Raw genomic sequence first — 21,892 nt, forward strand, 5'->3', positions numbered from 1 at the left:
TGAGCTCTCTTTCTAAGAATATACCCCAAAGAATTGTCAGGATGCTCACCTTTATGGGAAGAGCAGCTGATGAGCAGTTTCAGCCTCACAATTGTCTTTTCCTGGCATGGGGAGAAAGTTTGGTACCTGTTCCTGGCCTCGTGGTGGGATATTAACCATTTCTGCATTTCCAATTGCTCTGTGGGCTGAGTGGGTAAATGAACTCATTGGCAAGTCAACAAAATGACAGCAGGCCATTTCCCCTGATTTTAGCTGCATTGTAGTGCTTGGGAAAGTGAGAAATTTGTGAGGTTTTAAGGGCTCCATCCTCTGGTGCTCTCAATGAGTGTGAGGATGTGGCTGAAGCAGGAGGCAGAAATCCACAGGCACTGTGACACCCTGAGTATGGAACAGAGCTACACGGGAGGATTTTGTTCTCCAGGCAGGATTTGACTTTCTGTTTTGATTTATGGGCTGAATATAAATGTGTGTTTTAAGGAGTCATTAGAGTTTGTGGTTTGAAATATGCAGGTTTGTGTAGGAAAGGGTGCCTGGGCTCCTTGTACAGCCCCACTCACTTCTTTATAGGAGAAAAAATGGCAAAGAATTGTGTGTGGGAAGAAAACCCTTCACCTCAGGCTCTTTACACCAAATAAGTGATGGGATGGTCAGGAATGGCGTGATCCATGAGAAAGCAGGGAGGGAAAATAGGGAATACCTGTGCTGTGCTTCATTGTAAAACATCTATCTCAGGTGAAATCAGTTTTGGTGGTGTTGATAGGGAAGTGCTTGAGAAGCGTTGGGGCTCGTAGGTGCAAATAAAGAAAGGCACATCAGGAACGTCCTAAATGCTGGGAGAGACACATCAGGACAATCCCTTGATACCCACAGCGAGAGGTTTTGGCACCTGCCAGGCTCCCCTGTCCCCATCCTGCTGCAGCTGGACCTCCTCTCCTTGGGTGGCTGCAGCACTTGCAGCTGGTGACCCTCGTTTGGTGCCCTTTGGCTCCAGCTCTTATCATTTGGGTAAATGCTGCTCTTGTTTACAATAATGGGAGTCTGGAGCAGCCCCTCTGCCATTCCTGCAGCACAGATATTGCACTCGGGGTGATTCCCATCTCCTGCTCCGTGCAGATGGAGCCTGGGGGGTGAGGGAGGCTCCCTCCCAACATCCCCACGTCCTGCTCTGCCAGCCCCAGGTGACTGAGCCAGCCACCATTAATGACTGAGCCATTAATCTGGGAGGATGGGGGAGCTGCCCTTGGTCTTTTGTGCCCCTCTCCTCTGCAGCACTTCCCTTCCCAGCTCCAAACCCAGCCGTGCTCAGGACCCCTGGATGCAGCCCCAGTTTCTCCCCACACCTCGTGGATTGAGCCTGGAGAAAATGCTGCCTGGCCCTGACAAACTGAGCGTTGGCTCTGTGATTTGTGTAAGCTCGAATTTTCCACTAATTCACTTATATATCCTGGATAGAAAACACAGCCCCAGGGCCGCTATAAACCATGCTGCTGGAGCCACAGAGGGCCGTCCTGGCAGCTGGGAAGTGCTGGAGCCTGCGGGGCCGGGGCAGGACCCAAACCCAGGGGATGCCCTTGTCAGAGGGGCTGTGGGGTGGGAGCAGCTCCAGCCCTTCTTGGGGTGGCTCCAGCCCTGGCTCAGCCCGGGCAGTGCAGGACAGGCAGGAGCCAGAGCTGTGTCCTGGCCACCACACCAGCTCTGGTCAGCGCCCGCTGCCTAAAACCAGCCCCTGGTGTGGGCTGTTTGGTGGCAAACATCCTGGCTGGCTGTGCTTTGCTCTCCTGCAGCCTCCGTGCACCCCAGGGCTTTGTTTTGTGCCGTGGTGCAATTCCCCAGCATTAATTTTCTCCATAAGCCGCCCATAGATAATTTGAGAGCGTTTTCTTTTGAGCACAGCGAGAGTGGCACATCGGCTGATTCCCCAAATGATTGCTTGTCTTGTGACAGAGAGCTGTTGACCTGCTCCTTTAATGTTACAAGTCTGCATCTAACTGCTCTCTTAATCCAACCTACTTCCTTCTTTTTAATGAAATTGTCCCTTTAGCCTTTTTCCTGGGCTGGCTTTTCAACACTAACATTAGAAACAGGCTGCTCAGTTCTTTCCTCTGCTAACATCTTGCCCAGAGCTAACTTGCAGCTTCACTCTGTCAGCTGTAAGATATAGATATACTGTTGTCTTAATTACTCATATTTCTCCTGCTGCTCATAATTCTGCTTGTTCCACCAAAGAGCTCTTCAGAGAGCTTTACCGCTTCCCTCTGCCTTTCTTTGGGGGTTTAAAGGTTGTCAGAGATATAAACGATCCTTGTTGCAGAGCTTTGGTGGTGACAGTGTCCTTTGTGGAGAAGATTTAGGGGGATGGGAGGACTAAATACGATGGCTGATTTTAGGCTCCATCTCTGAGGAAGGAGAGAACACACATCGTGCTACCTTGCATAACAGAGCACCAGGGAGGGTGTTTGGCAAATCCCTTCTCTAATGAACAGCCAGGCAGCTGTTTCTTCTGCAGCTTAAAGTGCAGATGCTGATTGTCAGGAGAAGGGTTTTCTTTATCCAACACTGATTATCCGTGGCTGTATCTGGCTGACTGCTATTCCTCTAAAAATGCTGTTGAAAAGGGACTGGACACTTAAAAAAAAATCACTGCTGTGCCACAGGGAAGCTGTAGTCCTTTGTGGTTTCTGCTCTCTCTTTTATGATTATATACTACTGTTTCTGTTATCTCTATTAATTAATCTGTCTGCCACAGCAAGTGTTGCATGTTGAGTGATGTAGAGCAGACTGACAACGTGACGTCCACAGTTTTTTGGCACAGGTTGGAACAAGTTTTGTCACCTCTAGCAAGTCAAACCTTTGGCCAAAGTCCCTCTCTCGTGGCTACTTTGGGTCCACTCTCCATTTTAGCAGCCCTCAGCTCCAAGGTGGTTGAGTGGCAGAGCAGATTTTAGTATTCAGCTGGTTGTCTCAGTTCAGCTGGCTGACAGGTTCAGGACGCAGTGCTGTGAGTTTATTGTTAATTGAATAAATTAGGAGCCTGTCAAACTGCTGTGGTTGAGCCTGTTTCCCTCATACAACTTGTGCTGGTGGAGTGCCTGGAGGTGGGACTGTGCTTTCCATGAGTGGGGCTTAATCCCCTCGCTCCAGGTTTTGTTGTGGTTCTTTTATGTATTATTTTATATATTTATATAAAATTTTCAAATAAATATCAGTGAAAATGCTATGAAAGAAATATTTGAGCATCAGAGCGGTGAGAGGTGGTGACACCAAAGATAACACACAGGTTTCACCTGATCTAATAGCAGGAACAGGCAAATAAACACCAGGCTGCAGTAAGTCATGACCGAACTCTTGCAGTAGCACAGACGTGACTAAAGAATCTGTTAGAGGAAGCAAATGGAAACAGATGAGAGAAACTGCTGAGAGAAATTAGAAATAAAGAGTAATTGGGTTCTGTGTGGAGGAATAGCACAGGGAAAATAGATTTTCAAGTCAGTGCTCTGCTCTTGAAGAGCTGAAAGGGATCAGAGGAGCTGTCTGGGGCAAGTCAAGTTCCAGGCAAGGTCACAGCAGTGAGGGCTCCAGGGAAATCCTGGCAAGGTGTCTCAGTTCAGAGCATTGCCTGCAGGAAACTCAGAGTCAGGTTACCATGTGGATAACACAGAGTGCGACCCCAGCCCCAGACAAGAGCACTGGTGAGGATGGCCCTGTTAAAAGCCCAGGTTCCCTGAGGTTTGTGCCACAGGAATGTGTTTGGTGCAGAGCAAACAGAGCCCCAGGCTGGGATGCTCAGCGTGGGCATCCCCCTGTCCGTGTGCAGGGTGGGCTCTGCCTGGGGCCAGGCTGCCCCACATCTCCTGCCTGGGCACAGCAGGGCACCAGGGGCACCAGGGCTCCTCCAGAAGCACTCTGGGGCCACCACTGAGCCTGGCACTGCTCTGAGGGCTGCTGGAGGCTGCAGAGTGCCCGAGGTGAGCTGGTGTTTGGCTCTCTTTACTCAAGGTTTCCTCTTGGAATCCCAGAGGTGCCTCCTGGAGCAGCCCTGAGGGCACAGGGCTGGCTGGGTTGGTGGCCATGCAGCTGCTTTGGCACCCGGGCCACTCTCTGCCCTGCAGAGTGCTGGGCAAAGGCTCTGACCTGGTGCCTCAGCTCTCCAAATATAGGGATGTTTCCCCATGAACTCCTCTCTGCAAAGCCAAGGGCTGTTAAAAGAAGAAGGTCTCGTGACTGTGTGGTACTTGGATGCCATGGCAATGTAATTAGCTGCAGAGCAATCTTACTAAAAATGTCCTTGGTGGAGGAGAGGACGGGGTGGGAGAGGATGGATGTTAAAGGGGAGGAAGTTTCCAGACCTGTGGCTTCACCACAGCTTGGCTGCTTCAGCCAAGTCCTTCAGCTCCAATGTGAATGCAGAGGTTCAGAGCACAATGTTTACTACAGTGTCCACGTGGGAGAGAAAGCAGCACAAACTCTTGGAGGTGTTAAGGGATTATATAACAGCTTCCCACCCCCAAGCCTTTCCAAGCCTTTGGAAAATTTTATAAAGTATCTTAGGCTAAAAACCTTTTTGAGCTGCTGGATAACTTGAAGCAAACTTCAGAAAAGTATTCCCATTACTTTTCCCTTGTTCTCCTTTTTTCCTCTTCAATGTTATCTATGGATCCAGGAACTCCCAGGCTGCCTAAACCAAAGGAGGCAGACACGGGGTTCTGCGTGGAGCTCGGTGCAGCAGAGCTGGGCTGCTGCTTCCTTTATCTCTGTTACTCTGCCAAACCCTCAGAATTTGGCAACCTGGGTCTCTTTATATCCGTTAGGCCTTTTGTCCTCCCTCCCTCCCCCATGACCTCTGTGGCTGCATTTGCCAAAAGTTCCCTGTGCTAGATATGAGGCTGTGTATCAGCATCCACAGGGCAGATGCTCCCAAGCTGCTGAAGTATTGAAGAATTCCAGAATACTGGAATTGTGTGAAGCATTTCGAGTTCAGCTTGAGCTCTGGTGAGCTGGAAGTTACTGTAGAGTCATTTCACCAAGTTCTGCTCTCAGCTGTGTCCTCTAGAGAGGAAGAAATCAGTTTCTATTGTTTATGGTTAATCCTATTGCTCATTTATATAAGCAATTATAGATTTTATTTTTGGGTTAAACGAAGACTGACTGTAGTAATGAAAAGTAAGGTTTCACAGAGATATTTTTTAAAAATCAGATGAGATAGTGCAGTGATGCAGTGGAGGGTGAGCTAGGATTTGGTGGCATTTTGGTGGATTTCTGTATTCAGGCATTGTTCTCCTCTATTTGAATTTTCCTGCATGTTAGGGCAAGGCACAGGCAGCCGTGTTTTCCATCCTGATGAGTGGAACAGAGCTCAAGGAGTTGAGCTGAGATTGGCTTCCCCTGCAAGAAAAAATTCTCTCTGTCACCCAAATTATAGTTTTAAAGCTCGAAAAACCTTCATCAGGACAGCAGCATTTTAACTCCTTACATTTTACAACCTGATCTTTGCGGAGCTAAAAAAAAAATCCCCATTCCCTGAAGTTGTTCAGAGTTTGCTCTGGCTTGTGAAAGTGTGTAAGGTCACCTGGATTGCTGCACATCATTGAGGTCCCTACAGGGTGTTCTTGAGGAGACAACCAGCGCTGTGATTTAATCCAAATCTGTTTAATCACAAATAATCCACACAACTCAAATGTGCTCACCCAGGATCCAGTTTCAGAGCTGTGCTGAAGGGAGGGAAATCTGGTGTTGTCACAAGTCCTGCTGACATCAGTGGGGTTTCTTATTGATGCAGGGCTTAGTGCTGGCACATGCAATTACAGTAAAATTTGGGGTTTAGCATATTTGCAATTTACTGTATTTTAGGAAGCTCTTGCTTGGAGGTGAGTGAGTAAATGAACTCTGGGCCACATCCAGCAAAATCTCAGACTGAAGAGTTGTGCTAAGTGCCAGGGAAAATAATAAATAATCTGAAATAATTTGTGGCATGATAAAAAAAACCGAAAAGGTTTGGTTTATATTTTTGTCTTAGAAATGTCGCTTGCTACGAATGAAAAAAGATCCTGTGCTTCCCTCAAGGCATTCTGTGTTGGGTCAGAAATGTTTCAACAACAAAACCCATAGGATTTGTCAGCAGAAATAACACCCAGATGTTACTGCAGTGTTGCTGGTTGTGATTTTCATCTCCAAGATCCCAAAATCCACTCAGCCCCCGTTACTGGGATGTGCACACAGCTCTGTGGCCTTGGAGCTCTACATCCCAAAATCTGCATCCCAAACCTACATCCCAAACCCTGCATCCCCAAATCTGCATCCCCAAATCTGCATCCCCAAACCTTTTCAGAGCCTTACAGGGGAGCTGTAAACAGCTGAGCAATCCCGGCGAACAGAGCCCACACAACTGTGCAAAGTAATCCCCAAAAAAATGATGGAAAGGGCAAAAAGAAAACACCAGACTTTCCAAACCACTGAGACCCCAGCCAGGCTTCAAGGTAAATACTGAAATAAATAAATAGTGCATGATCTGAGAGGCTGAATCTGTACCCATACCCACACTTTGTTGCTCATCCAGTGAAATAATAAATACAAGGTGAACTTTTTTCATCCTGCAAACTGTGTCACCTCTGGTGCATTTCTGACATGACTATTTTTTTTTCTCTGTGGCCATTTTGCAATTCTCTCTGGGTTTGTTTTGATTGTAAATAGGCACACACATTAGCTAAAGCCAGATAATTTTCTCCTGGCCAGCTTTGCCAGTAAATCACTGAGCTATGTAATTGGGTTTGTATAAAATTATGCACTGCAAACTTGGGAATAAGTAAAACAGAAACAAAAAGTTGATTTTTGTAAATAGTACCATTTTTTTAACATTCAAAACTTCTGTTTGACTCAATTTTTCTATTTCCTATCGTGATAATTCTTTAAATCCTGAATGAAAATCCAGCTACAGGATAAATTCAAGCAGAACTGATAATAATTTCTGGTTTGGCTTGTAGGTGGAGTTGAATACAGTGGTTAACTACAAGCAATATGTTCTGAGGATGATGGTGTTCAGGCAAATACCCCATTTGATTCTGATAAATTGGATGCAAGACTTTGACCAGCATGAGAAGAACAGGTGAGAACCCTTGAGACTGATGCAGAAATAATCACTATTTTGATGGTCAGGAAAAATATTGCTCCAGCAGCACAATAGATCTTCTATTAGAAACTCAAAATACTAATTACAATCTGCCTAAAGACTTATTATAAATGAAGTGGAGATGGAAACATGTTTATATTATGGGGAGGCTTATTTGCAGATAAGCAGGAAACCAGTCACACATCTTCACAAACATAATTTTAGCTGTTTTAATTAGCAGGTTTGCTTTGATTTAATTTAATTCAGCGATTCCTTCTATCTTTCCTGACACATGTGCAAATAAAATGGGCTGACCTGACTCCTGACAGGCCGTTTCCTTTCTCATTTCTGGATTTGTTGTTGTTGATTCCGGCAGTGTTTGCGGTGCAGTGATGGGGTCAGCCCTTCCTCCCAGCACGGCCACAGATGGAGGGTGGGGATGACAACTCTGCCTCTGAGGGGGCTTTTTTTCCCCCCAGCTCTGCTGATTCCCGAGGTGCTGGGTGTCAAAGGCCAGCAGGAGTCCCAATAACCTCCAGTTCCCAATTCTATTTAGGGTCAGAATGACAAAAAATGGAGTTTTCCTTGTGTAGTTGAGGTAAAAGTGAAGCGACCTTTTACTTGCTACAGAGCCAGACCCTGGAAAGAAACCCCACGTGTGCATCAGCTTTGGGTGGAAAAACAAGCTTTAAAGCTGTCAGAATTCATAGATTTAATGTTTGGAGATTTGGTGGGTTTATTTAAAAGTGAAAGTTGTTATTGACAGAATAAGAACGCGTAGTCCAGGCTAAAATCACAACATTAATACGCTGACAAAACCCCAATCTGTGTTGACTTTGTTGAGCTTTTTGTTGGTCTGAGGGCTTGGAAAGTATTTTTTCTTCTTTCTGTCAGAAAAAACATTGTGAATACGCCAGGTGTTGTTCTCCCCTCCCTCTGCAGTCTCACAGCTCTATGATAGGTAATTAAAATAATCACTGAAATGTTTCAAAGCTACTGCAGCCTTTACTTGACTTTTAAAATTCCTATTTGAAGAAGAATGTTAAAATTAATTTGTATCTGGCTCAGCAAAGTGCTCTTTACTTGAGCAATGGACTTTACAACATTGCCAACAAAAAGAATGGAATTAATATTATATTTGCCTTTATCTAGGGTTATTCTGTTAACTGTTTTATACTGGAAATTAATTTCAATATCACACAGATGCCTACAAGTCTTGAATGCAGCAGTTTTAGCATGCAGCCACAGCTCTCCTAGTTCATAATCATGGTAAAAATAAGAATTCAAAAGGAACAAAGTTGCCAGGACAATTAAATGATTCTACCCCAAGATAATGGAAGGACAAAGTTTATATTCTTGGGCTGTAAAATCTGTCAAAGGGAAAAGTGTTATTCAAGAAGTATTGTGTGGTTATTTTGAAAAGAATGGTTATTTTACAAGTTTGTCTTTCTGCTGAGGAAAAATACTTTGGAGATGTTGGGATAGGAGCATTTTTGATGTGGAAACATTCCTCTGTTTTTCTTCCCTTTCTCTATTTTTTGTATTTCATTTCCCTGCTTCTGTAGGCCTTTGGAAACCTTGTAATTCATCCTTTCTTGAATTCTTGGTCTATGGGACAGGATTTTATTATTAAAATAAGCTTTCTTGTAATGTATTTTTTTTCATCTTTAAAAAACCCCTTAATCTTTACAAATGAATGTTTTGTGTCCCTATAAAGGAGATCCTTCTCCCCTTCTTTCCTGACTTGTCCCTCTTTGGGATTGGCACTTCCCTGGCATGGGCAGGAGTGGTGGCAAGAAAGGACAAGCTGAGGAATTTTTGGGATAAATGGAATAGATTCAGGCTTTGAAATGACTGATTAAAAATTGGAAAAACCAGGTAGGATGGAAGGTTTTGTGTCTCCCTTGTTGGTGTGTGGGGAATCCTTGCCTGGTGTGGAAGTCAACTTGTGAATAAAGCAAATGTTTTTACATGTTTGCTTATGGAAATATGAGAGATACCAGGGAACAGGGTGCAAACCAAAAATATCAATAGTGACAAATTCAAATAAGGACTTTTCACTATTAAATTTCAAATATACCACTATTTGTGCAAACATTTCCCATTTAGGAAAGAGAGCATAACCTCTGTTTTTGCTCCTTTGCCGACACTTTTAACTCCTCCGTGAATGTTTCCAAATCCTTTTCTTCTAACCACACACAGGCATGGCAAACAAATTTACAAACGTGGATAAAAATACAACTTAAATTCTCATCTGTGTCCTTGTGTCAACACAACTCAATCTGACAGTGTGTTTTTGCCAGGTGGAACAAAGAGCAATAAATTAGTTCTGAACATTTATGATCTTGCATTATAAAGACTCCAACAGACTGTGTTCAAAATCAATTGTCAGAGTGATGGGGATTAATAACTCTGGTTCTGTAACCTTTTCCATATCTGCAGCCTGGCTAAGGGCACGTTTCAAGATCTGCTGCCATATTTCATTATTGCAACCTCTGTTTGAAAGACCTTTTTGATGCTTAAAAAAAAGAAACAGATTAGGTTTTAGTAGGGCTGGATGAATAACTCAGAATTAATAATTCACTCAGTGAATTTTGCCTCTTATTCTGTAGGAAGAAGGGAGAAAAAATAGTTGTCAAAATTTTTCTAGTGACTCATTGGGCTTTTTTGTTAATCAAAGGCAGAAATCAGAATTCAAGCTGTGTTATGTATTTGTGATTGATTAGTCAGGTGATATAGGTTTAATTCCCCAATTAATTGAGGACAAATACTAGAATAAATTTCATGATTAAATATTTGAGGAGACAGTTTTTAAAAATCCCTTTCCACCTTCACACATGCTTAAAATCAGGTTTGGAAAGAACTCCTGAAAGTAAAAATCTGAGTGCATGAAAATTATTGGAAAGGAAACATAAATAAGGCAGGAATGTGGCCAAGCCAAGTTTATTACAAGACACAAATAAGTTTGAGACTTCCACAAAGTTTCCCATCTTAGCTCCAGCACCTGTTTTGGGAGAAGAGCAATAAATATTGGGATAAATATGGGAGCAAGGTAAATGAGAGGTTTATTGAATTTCCCTGCCTTCCCAGCCCCTGTGCTGTGTTTTATGGCAGTGAAGTGTTTGATGTGAGTGAAACCCCGTGAAGAATCGGCACCTTTGGGCTCTCTCTGCCTCCCAGCCGGAACCTTTGCATCCCACCCTGTCTTCTCCTGCATTTTCGCGCACTTTACTTTGCTTTCTTCCTAAATAGAGATAAAACAGTTAAATATTTCCCAGGCAAATGCCCACATGTGATCTGCAGGGCCGTGCATACCATCAAACTGTCATTTCCTTCGATTAACCTCCTCCTGACCTCCCTGCCCCGGGCGCTTTCCCAGCCCCTTCCTCCTCCACTCCAGCCTGGTGCTCTCTCAGGTGAGTGCCTCTGTCACCCAGGAGCTGGACACGCTCCTGGAGAACCCAGGGGAGATGCTGGGATGGAAAACCGGGCAGAATTTGCCCCAAATTGCACAGCCCGGAGCTGGGTGTGTCCGGATGTGCAAAGGAAGCGCGGCTCGGATGAGAGCAGGTGAAGAAACTTGAATTCTAAGAGTGTCTATAAAGTGTTTTATGAATATTGTGAAAGATTTAAGCTCATAAAAGGTTCATGACTGAGATCTACAGGACTTTTCTGTTGTAACTCCTTCATGTTCTCAGGAAGAACCAGTTTGTGAACAGTTTGCCAGTTTTTGAGAATAAAATCAGGACCAGGAGAGGATCAGAGTTAATCAGACACCTCCCTACAGCAACAGTTTGGAAATTGTCAGGGCCATCTATTTCATAATTTTGAAGCCCAACAGATTAGAGTTTAATCTCAATTTTTATCTACAGATAGCAAGAAAATGAAAATTAGGAAGCCCAGAAGAAATGAAACATTTTAAAATTATTCATCCCTACAAAAATTTCAGTTACTCCAAACTGATCTTTTATTACCTGGTGGTTTGCAAGAAATGCTGACCAAGTTTGTGTCAGCTTGGGACAATTTTATTTTATTTTTTGGTCTTGAAATTCCTCTAGAGAGAACAATATGGAACTGAGATATTATGAATCCAGTCAGGTCATACTTTGGGCTGATAGCAGAGAAAGCAAAGCCTACACCACCCATAACTTCTGCTTATGGAATAAAATATATTTTGGGATGGTAACAAAGGCCATGTATGGTGAAGGATCCCTTCATCCCAAGGTAAGCTGGTACAGTGGCACAAGCTGAAACTAAGCACTTTGGTTCTAGGCTTAATTTGACTGTTAAATCTCACTTTTTTTGCTGAGAGATTAAAAATGTGCTGTCAGAAGCCTCAGCATCACATCAATTCCTATGGATGAGGATGGTTTATCCCTTAAATCAGTCTGTGGTGTAGTAAATAGGCCAGAAAATTCCTCACCATTTCATAACCAGGCATAATTTACAGATCTTACAGGATTTTTGTAGATAGAGAACCCTGGAAATGTTTAGTTGGAAAAGACCTTTAAGACCATCAAGTCCCTTTTTTTGCTGAATACAACTTTTTTCCCTTTTTTTTTTATTATCCCATTAACACTTAAAGAACAGAGTCTAAGTGTGCAGCATTCCACGATTTCTGCTCAACCCCTGAGATCATGAAACCTGTTGGAAAACAGTTTTAAAGCAAGAAAAAATTGCAGTGTAAGATTCCTGTGCAAACTCTGGATCCATTCCGTCTGCCAAGAGTTTATAATCTATTTTTTTAAGTTTTTATTCATGCTGGCTTTTGTTTTTCCCCCATTCCAATGGGAATGTTACATTTATAAATCAAGTGGAAGCAGATATTGCAGATGTACAGTGGGGATGTTGGTGAGAATTTCCAGCATGGCATGGTTGGTGGACCAAGTTCCTGCACTGGTGGGAACTGGTGTGACTGGTCCAACTCTGCTTTAATTAATACCTAAAAATTAAATCATTCTATAATTCCGCAAGGATTATTAAAAAACCCCACTTTTGGAGTAAATGTGACCCGTTATTGTCCATATTGAGGTTTTTCCAAATGATTCTCCAGGAAAAAAACCCCAATATTTTCTGTGCAATCCTCCCCCAAACCAATCTGCAGTGACGGGGCTGTACTCACCTGCTGGAGTGGAGAATTTAAATGGAAGAACAAAAAGAAACTGAAATTGCCTTAGGGATTGAGGTCAGGTGAAGGTTAATCAAAGGAAATGACGGTAAAATGGCATTCGGGGCTCTTGGTACATTTTTAATCATTCCTCTCCCTGTCGCTCATAAAAGACACAAAAGATGTCCAACTTTTTGCCATTGTATTTAGTTAAGGATGGCTTCTATTTTTGTCTCTTGATTGTTTTAAAATAGCCTTTCTTTTTGATTTCTCTCGTAGATTTAGCTCCTGAAAACTGGCATTGCAGTGCCTTCAAGATGTGTGTGGGAAATTGGGAATGTGTGTGTGGGGGGAAGAAGAATGTTAAGAAAAGGGAGTAATTTTCCCCAGAATATCTCTCATTTTAACTTCTCTTTCTCAAGTGATAGATTTTGAAGGATTTCTAGAAGTCATGAGTTTAGGGAATAAATACTCAGGAAAGCTAAATATTCACATTATTACACAAGTGTCAAGCTAAGTGAAGTTCATGATTGCAACTACTGGAAACAAAAATAGTTTCATACTCTGCTATCTACAAGCTATTTTTCTGGCTTTAAATCAAAGTATTTTTTATATTTTTTGTAAAAAATATTAGAATAATCTCCACCATTGCTATGCAAGTGTGAAGTCCTGTCTGAATTTGCAGGCTGTTGGTTTTATTCTGATTTTGTGTAAGTGAAAAGGCCCCATTTGGGAGCTTTTCTTTCCCAAGTTTGGAGCTGTCACTTCATGCCCGTCACCTCAGATAACTTTGGCATAACTACAACAGGAACAGGAGCAACTTTATGTAACTTATAACTGCCCAAGGCGACTTTTAAAAAATGTGAGCAATGCATGTTTTTCTTTTTTTTTCAACTCTGTTTGTATAGACTCCCTTCCCCCTGTAACACAAAGGGTCCTAAAAGGGATGGATTAAACCCAAATTTAACTGAGGTAGCTTGGTGTAGCAAATGTGTTCTCCCTGCTCTTTTCATCAGGGTTGTGCACTGAGCCCCTTGAATGATGCAGCTGGAGCTGAGCTTAGGCAGGACCTTGAGCCAAGTTTAGGCAAGACCTTAAGCCTTTGGAGAGGTTTAAAACCATATCCCTGCAGCCCCGTGCAAAGAGTTGCAGGAAAATGAGATTTTATGCATATGAGGTGCTCCACACTTTGGGGGGGAAAAAAATGAAATAGTCTGGAAATGATTTCCCTGTGTGTCCATGTGCTGGTGTGGCTGGGATTGCCACTGGGAATGTGGCACTTTTCCTCCAGATCCCACTTAGCAAGGGCTGCCACATGGATGCCAGATGGGCTCTTTGCCAGGGAGGAGGAGGAGGAGGAGGGAAAGCCCTGCCCACCCTGCAAACGCTGCTGAGAAAAAGCCTGACAGGCAATTGGTGTAAAAATTGGGGGGAAATGGGAAATATGTATCAAAGTGGTTGAGCACAGGTTGGGCTGGGCTGGCTCCCAGGGAAGGGGAGAGGAGCAAGGCTGGGAACTCCCAGCGACAAGTGCTTGGTTTTGCAGGCACAGAGGGATGAGGAACCCGGGGATTTCTGTGCTCCCAGGGTCTGACTGGGGTTTTCTGCTGCTGTAACAAGGCCAGAGCCACTTTTATGGAGGGCATTTTTCAATGCAGCCTCAGCCTGAGCAGCCAGTGCTGCCCCTGTAACTCCCTGTCTGGAAAAATCTCTGTCCTACTAACAGAAACCCAAATGGTTTTTGGCGTGTCTTTGGCAAAACAGGAATATCTGGTTAAGAAAAAGAACAGAATGTGAGAGAGATCTTTTAAAATGAGAACTGAGTACCTGAGTTGAAGGCAGCATTGACTGCTGACAGCTGGAACACTCTTGGAATGAGGGAATGGGATCTTTCCACCAGGTCTAGTGGAAGATGCCCCTGCCCATGGCAGGGGAGATGAAACTGGATGAGCTTTAATGTCCTTTCCAAACCAAACCATTCTATGATTTATTTTTTTTTAAACCAACAACATGACCTCAGAATTTTGCTGAAATCAATACCAAAGAATCATGGCCAGATTGTATCTCTATTTTTAAAACATCCAATAAAAATATTCAGTGTATTACACCCCTGCATGCCCAGATTATTCAAGTATGGCAAAGATCAAGTTGGTTTGAGCATTTTTTTGCAAGTTGTGGGATCATCACTCCCTCTCCTGCCCATGGAGCCCATCCTGGATCCGGGCTGCTTTGAGGACAAGAAGTTATGATCTGATTGTAGCTGGATTAATGGGTTTGAGTGTTTGCCATGTTGTGGGATAAAATTGGAGTATTTAGAGTTTCCCCATGGGTGGAAAGTGGGGTTTGTGGGCAGAAAGGGGGTCCGGTGTTCAGTCTCAGCTGAAGCTGAGGTGAGGGCAGAGAAGCAGCTGAGCTGAGGGGGAGCTCTGCCCGGTGTCTCACAGTTTTTCAGGCTGGTTTTAACATCTTGTACCGAATTACCAGCCTGAGAGGGGGGCTCAGGGTGAGGAACCTCACTGGAGCATCAAAGGAATATGATAAAATATGATGGAGGACAGCAGCAACTGATGGTTTTGCATTTCCTTTCACTCCCCGTTTCTGGAGAGAAACCTTCCATGCGAATATTCTCAGGTGATGCCTTGGCTTCTGTTGGAATAAATTGCTTGCCTCAGTTTGATCCCTGAGCCTTTTTATAAAAATAATGTGGTTTTGTGCCTTATTAGAAGCACAGTTGAGTCTAAACCCTGGCAGGGCCGTGCTGGGTGTGAGGGATGAGGGAAGGGCAAGGATGCTGAGTACAGGGGCTCTGGAGGCTGCTGGCAAGCACAGGGTTTGTCTCTGCTGCTCTCAGCTTTCCACCTTCATTTTCCAGCCTTCCACCACCAAGATGCAGGGATGTTCAGGAGAAAATTCATGCTGTCTAATTTTAGATGTCCAATTTAGGTTGCTCCTGGCTGTAACAAAGCACAAGCTCTGCTTGCTGCAAGTCCCTTCAGCTGCAGAGTCAGTTTTCCATTTGAGCAGAAAGCGCAGTGGGAGCAGCTCCACGTCTCAGACAGGGCTGTTCCCCTCCAGAGCTGTCACCAGGCCACTGGGCTCTCACTGAGCACCCAAATCACATCCCCTGTGGGGGCAGGACCAGTCATTGCATGGCAATTTTATTGTTGAGGCAGCTCATTTTATTGGGAAGGTTTCTGTGATAAATCCTTAATGTAAGCATGGCTTGAAAGAGAAAGGAGTCAAAGCGCTTCTAAGTGGGAAAGTTTCACAATGAGCTCGGGGTGAAGCTCGGTTTTCACCAGATGCCCAGAGGGGTGGGAATAATCTCCTTGATTTCCTGCTGGCTCATCACTTCTCCTGCTGCTCTGTCCCATTGGCTCTTGCAGCTCTGGATCAGTGAGCAGCAGAAGGCACCAGCTCTGTGCTCAGATTAGCGGAGGTAGGAACCTTGCTGGGGTTATTTGTTGTATCACCTGAAGTTAATTTAATGCGTCAAATAGAGACAAAACAGTTCTGTGGGATTTTCACCTGAGAATGCCCTGGGAGGAGTCACTCCCTGCACTCTGGATGGGATTCCAGACCCACCTAGACCCACCCTGTGCCAGGTGCTCCAGGAGGACCTCCCTGAGCAGGGATTGGCACCAGTGGTGCCTCCAGCCTCACCCATTACTCTGGGATGGTCTGGAGGAGGGCAGTAACAGCCAGGACATTTCTCTGTGGGTTGCTCTGGAAACAGGAGCTGCCTGAAGGGAGATCTTTGCAATCAGGGGGGTTCTCCCTTCTCATCATCAGAAATCTGGGAGGGTTGTGGCGGAGAGGCTGAGCCCTGAGAGGCTCTGGACCATTTGCTGAGGCCACCTGTGGTTGTGGCTTTATAGAATGTGTCACTATTTCACTCTGGCATCCGTTCAAAGTCCTAATTCTGTGCATCAGTGTCTTTCAGATGAAGAAAGTGAAATCCTTTCTTGCCCCTGGTGTCTGAGTAAATTGATATCAAATTCTCTAATGAAAAGACAACTGTTGTCAGCAGAGGCAAGCAACAAGAAAATCTGGGACAGGAGGTAACTTCATGATGGATTCTACATCCTCAGGGACTTTCTAAGCTCTGAGGATTAATTTTCTATTATATCCACGTGTGGGGCTTCCCTTAAATACACTTCCACTAACAACTTAATACTTTTTTCAATTACAGTATCATAAAATGCTACAACTTTTTTTTGACATTCTGCCACTTGGAGGCCAAAGCTTTCACCACTGTGGCTGTTGTTGCCACCTTTTGCTTTTCTTAAATGAAGCATCTTTTTGCTGCCCACCTGAAACCATGGTTTTGTGGAGAAAAAGGGGAAAAAAAAAAGGGAAAAAAACCCTTTGGGAATTGAACTTCTGCAGGGGTTTGCACTCCATGAGCTTGATATGCAAGTCCTGATGCACTTAAAAATCCTTCCCACTGGCCTCTTCCCAATATTTTAGCTCAGTTGCCTCAGTTTACTTTATTATCTTTATTTTTTTAGATTTCTTTATATATTCTTTATTTTACCACCTCTATTTTCTGTACAGTAACTCTGAGAGTGCTTTCAGACAAAAAAAAAAGGGTATTTTTACTTGTCCACATTCTTGACTGTGTGAGACAAAGCCAGAGCACCAAAGATCCAGAATCTCCTGCAGTGCATCAGAATTTCATAGTGCATCTAAAACTGAATTGCTCAGGGTATGAGCCAATGGTTTATCAAGAGGAATAATTTGGATAACTACAGTTTACAACCTGTTTTAAGAGAGTGGTCAGTGGCTCATTTAGTTTGGAGTTCTCCACCTGGAAGTGTAAGGAGTTGGAGAAGGAAAAATAGAGTGAGGTGTCTGAAAATGAGCTGAGTGCTAAGGAGAGGCTCCAGCATTGGTGGGGCTGTGTTCCCTGATGGAACACTGATGGATCAGTGCTGTGGGGCCACTTCTGTGAGAACAAGGCTTGAGAGGACTTCTTCACCTGGGAACTCACAGAACCCTTTTGATTTTGTAGGCACTGAGGAGAAAGGATGCCCTGATTTCACAGGACAGCTCAGAACTCTGTAATTTTAGGAATACTACCCCAGATGTCCCCAGATAAATCAGTATTTTTTATGTTTTTATGATTATAATAACCAAAAATAGATATCCTTAATGTAGATACATGATTTTGCAGCAAAATATTACTAAATCAGGACAGGATGGATTGAGAAGCTGGAGGTGATTGTAGAAGGAGCTTGGGCAGATATGGAGATTCCCATGGGAGAGCAGAAGGCTCCTGGTGCAGGCACAGGGCAGGCAGGGACCAGGAGCTCTGTCTGTCCCCCAGCCAGGATGGAATCATGGAATGGTTTGGGTTTGAAGGACCTTAAAATTCATCCAGTTCCACCCCTGTCATGGAGGGACACCTTCCACTGTCCCAGGTTGCTCCAAGCCCTGTCCAACCTGGCCTTGGACACTTCCAGGGATGGGGAGCCCACAACCCAAAGGTTGGGTCAATGGAAGTGTTGGAAAACAGGACTGCCCAGCTGCTCTCCCACGTTTTCTAGCTCCTTCAGTGAGGAAAAGAGGGAAAAGCCTTCCTGACACAATGTTCACAGGGGACACGTCAGCGAGTGTCAGCGCAGGGAACATGAACTGATCCCAGTTAATCTTCCCTGCTTCCTTCTGCACCTCCATTTTATAAACTGAAATTGGCAGGGAATTATGGCCACAAAACCTGATTTCTGCCTCAGTTCTGCTCCTCGGCACAGAACTACCTGACAATTAATATTTGTGTATACCTTTTGAAATCTGTGACCTTTGGGGAGTTGACAGAGCTATAATATTGGTCTTTGTGTGCTCGCCTGGCTTTTAAAGTCCCTGCCTGGTGGATGTAAGTTCAGTGGATACAGATCTGAAACTTGATTTCCTCAGTATAGCTGCATTAGCATTCAGCTGTGGGTATGTAAGATAATAGTATTAAAAGCAACCTTCCATCCTGTTGTCATGGATGCAGCACAGCCCAATCCTGGGAGCACTACACCACCAGTCTTTGTACAATCTCATTTTTATCTACAAATTTTGATTTAATTATACCAGAAATTCTGCAGCCTTCTATAATATATGATTTTATTTTCCATTTCAAGCATAAAAATGTAAGAATTGAGCAGCTCGAGCTCTTTGTCCAGCGCTCTTTTTTTTTTTTTTTGCATTCCAAGTATCTGTCAGTATTAGTTATGAGACTGTGTGAAATAAGTAGCCATGAAAGATGCCTGCTTTTATGACAGAATGAGTGGTTTCATGAATTTTAAAGGAGCACATTTGTATTTTCTGTTCTTGAACTACATGGGCTACTCGCAAATATGACAGAAGATAATTGTTTGAGGAATTATGATGCCTTTCAAGATTTTGCGGGATATTACTATTTTCATAATCTTTCATTTATCAGCTTCTGCTGCCTTGATTTATTTATGGGTGTAATTTGGAAATTAAAGTACTCCCACTCTGGCAGCAAAGGTACATGTTTGCCTGGCGTGGCTGGTGCTCCCTCCCCTTGGCAAAGATAATGAATGTGCTAATTTTTGTGTCAGACACCCGAGGAAGGTGTCAGGGCTGGGGGCAGCCAGGTGTGATCCCGGCCCACGTGAGCCACGAGGGGAAAGCCTGGAGCCCTGGGATGAGCGGGGATTTCAATCTCCAGCAGCACCCATGGCACCAGGCAGAGCGTGTGCTGCGTTTGTCAGGGTTTAAATGAAGTTTATCAGGGTTTAAATGAAGGCATTGTTAGCAGGGATTTGGTGTGAGCGAGTAGAGGCTTCGAGCCTTTAATTGACTCGGGAAATCTTTTTAGTTGTGATTAGAGGGACAGATACTCAGCTGGTGAGGACTGATGGTGCTCCATTGAATCAATTTTCATACCCTGTCTGGAGTCAATGGAGCAGGGCTCATTTATAACCCTGTACCTGGCCTGTTTTTATAAAAAAACCATTCCAAGCCTGGTATCTGAGGGGTACAGTAACCTTTTATCAGGAAGCTGCTTGGCTCAATTTAAAAAAAATTCATCAAAATCAGGGGTAAAATCCTTGGGCGAAAAATTCAGTGGCATGAGCTATTTCCATTTGGTTGGGAATTTAAGTGTGGAGACCTATGGCTGTGTCCTATTTGCTTGAAAGCTCAGTGATGGATCTGCCATACTTTCATATTTAGCATAAGGTTGTCTTCTTAAAGACTAAAATGAAGCATCTCTATATCTATATGAAGCATCTCTATATCTGTATGAAGCATCTCCATATGAAGCATCTTTTAAAGACTAAATGAAGCATCTCCATACTCTTTTCTGGTTTAGCCTTGAAGTATTTTTATTTTTTTTCCCTTTTATTTTTTTCCCTTTTTATCTCACTTTCCATCCCGTGATAACTGCATAGAAGGATTTTATTTTATGGTTAAAAAAAAAAAATCATCTGGATATCTCTCTGTAATAAACTTGTCCCTAACATCTGAATATTATCACTGAAGATCCCCTCTCGAAATTCTGTGCATGCCCGTAATTAAACTGCTCTGAAAGGTGCAGTCAGGAGAACCAGGCACCAACATTATGGAGTGAAAATTAAAGAGGCAAAACATCAGAGTGTCTACTGTATGTGCCTGCTGTTAGACACTCAAGCATGGAGAACAGGATACACCTCTATGGATGGATGGCTTTCCTTATTAAAAAAACACAGTAGGACTCACAGTAGGGGAACACACTAAAACAAGGCTTTGTAGTAATTTCCTTGAAAGAAATTTCCCAAGATAGCAACTTAAAAAAGCTTTTAATCTCACGACTGGCTCTATAGTGAGTTTTACTGGAGCTGGGATAAAAAAGGCCGTTAGATTGCAGCTGATTTGGTGGAGTTGGTCTGAACCTCTTCCCTCCCAAGAAAAGGATTAGACTTCCCTTGCACCAGAACAAGGGTTGACTAGATTGATGTGATTCTGGCATATTTAAGAACCTTAAATACATATCTCTCAAGTCTGAAATGATGTGGGGAAACAGAAGTCCCCTTTCCCAGCTGGAATACTTGGCCAACCACGCTGCCGTGCGGAACAGAGCCGATGCGTTAGATCAAGGTTGCTTCTTCATATCTAAATTTGAAACCACTGTCCCTCGTGATTTGGAGCTGATGTTTTATTTTGGGGCTCTGAGCAGTGTCCTTTCCCACTTGGGAGGAACATAAAGCCTTTCTCATGAATTCCTGAAGAAGAATCTCACAGGACCATGTCCTGCAGCATCTTGTGCTGCACTGGGCCAGTAACTCCCTCACTGGGATTTGCCTGACCTGTTGTCTATTCTACATGACTACTAAACACCAAAGCAAAGGAAAAATCCCCAAAATCTGGCTAAATACCCATCCAAACCTACTGGAAGGCTGGCCTGTGTGTTTTAGTTACCTGATAACTCTGAAACTGCTGTGGCTGCAGCTTTTGCTGCTCTTGGTGCTGGTGCACATGTCCAGGGCCATTCTCTGAAAACCTGTGGCTTCTCCTCAACCTTCTCCTTCCCTGTTCTGGTGCTGTGGCTGTGGGGAGGTGGTCCCAGGGGTTTGCTAGAAGGGGCTGGAGGCTGAAGGGGCAGCAGGAGCTGCCCACCCTCCCTCCAGGCAGCACCAGAGTGCCCAGCACCATGTGTGAGCATCGGCAGAGGAGAGGGAACATCTTGTACCTATCTTGTGTCAGCAAGCTGAGAACAGGCAAGGAACATGTCTGATAATGTGTTTCACATTGAAATAATTAAAGAGAATTGTTGCTGGAGGGAAATGTGCCTTTAAAAATTAACCCTGACATCTCTCCGACAATTTGGCGTATTACAAGAGATCCTTTTTTCCCCTCTCCTTTTTTTCCCTTCTTTAGTTTTACTAAACTTGATATGCATTTTTCAGCACTTTGGAAAATGCAGAGCCTTTGAAAACTCCCCTGTATGAATAGTCTATACTTACAAGAGCAGCCCATCTATTTTCCACTGAACTACTGGTAGGACTGATGTTTAAAGGAACGGGGCTGAAGTAAATGACACGTTCTGCAATGCCCCGGAGCCTCTGCTAGTTATTATTGTTTGAATCTCTGTCTTGATTGCATATATTGCAGTCTTCTATCACACAGGGAGCCAGTTTTGAAATCTGAATGTTGTTCCTCAAATAACCATCGAGCAGCTAGCTTTATTATTTCTTCTTACGCTGAAAAAATATCCTTGGAAATTGAAAGTAGTCATTTCCATAAAGCACTCAAAGTTTAAAAATGTTCTTTTTGAAGGAGCTGGAGAATTTGAAAACAAATGTTAATGTCTATAAACACAGTATTACTTATTTTTTTTAAATTCAAGCTGTGGCAACAACAATTACATTCACATTTTTGTCATCTGTAGGAAGTTAAATATACGAACAGGTATCAGTGACTGGGAAGTTTGGCTTCCCTATATCACGGCTATAAAAGTTACTTACTGGTTGAAGAATTGTGCAACTTTTTATTGAGGTGAGTTTCTGTATTTTCTGTTCTCCATTCAATCATAATTTGTTAGTCCAGGGGTAGGAAATGTTGGGTTTCTCTCCCTTTGTTTATTTACTGATTTGAAGCTGCATTTCCAGCCTGGAAAAGGGCGCAGAAGGTGGCAGGGCTGGTGAGGGTGCTCGGGCTGCTTTTCCTCTCTGATGTGGCTGGGAGCAGGG

At 43.7% G+C, this 21,892-nt stretch overlaps 1 protein-coding gene across 6 annotated transcripts in view; it reads left to right on the forward strand.

The window, feature by feature from the left end:
* The window catches only part of LOC115948130, a 69,294-nt gene that overhangs the window by 17,393 nt on the left and 30,009 nt on the right, over positions 1–21,892 (forward strand). For all 6 annotated transcript variants that reach the window (XR_004081975.1, XR_004081976.1, XM_031058849.1 and 3 more), the window contains exon 2: positions 6,978–7,099. Coding sequence is in view for 4 of the 6 variants with exons in the window: in XM_031058849.1 (XP_030914709.1) it covers positions 6,978–7,099 (122 nt within the window). In the remaining 2 variants the exon portion in view is untranslated. The remainder of the gene's footprint in view (positions 1–6,977; positions 7,100–21,892) is intronic.

Source organism: Geospiza fortis, unplaced genomic scaffold, assembly GCF_000277835.1.
Source record: "Geospiza fortis unplaced genomic scaffold, GeoFor_1.0 scaffold29, whole genome shotgun sequence".
In the NCBI taxonomy this organism is placed as follows: Eukaryota; Metazoa; Chordata; class Aves; order Passeriformes; family Thraupidae; genus Geospiza; species Geospiza fortis.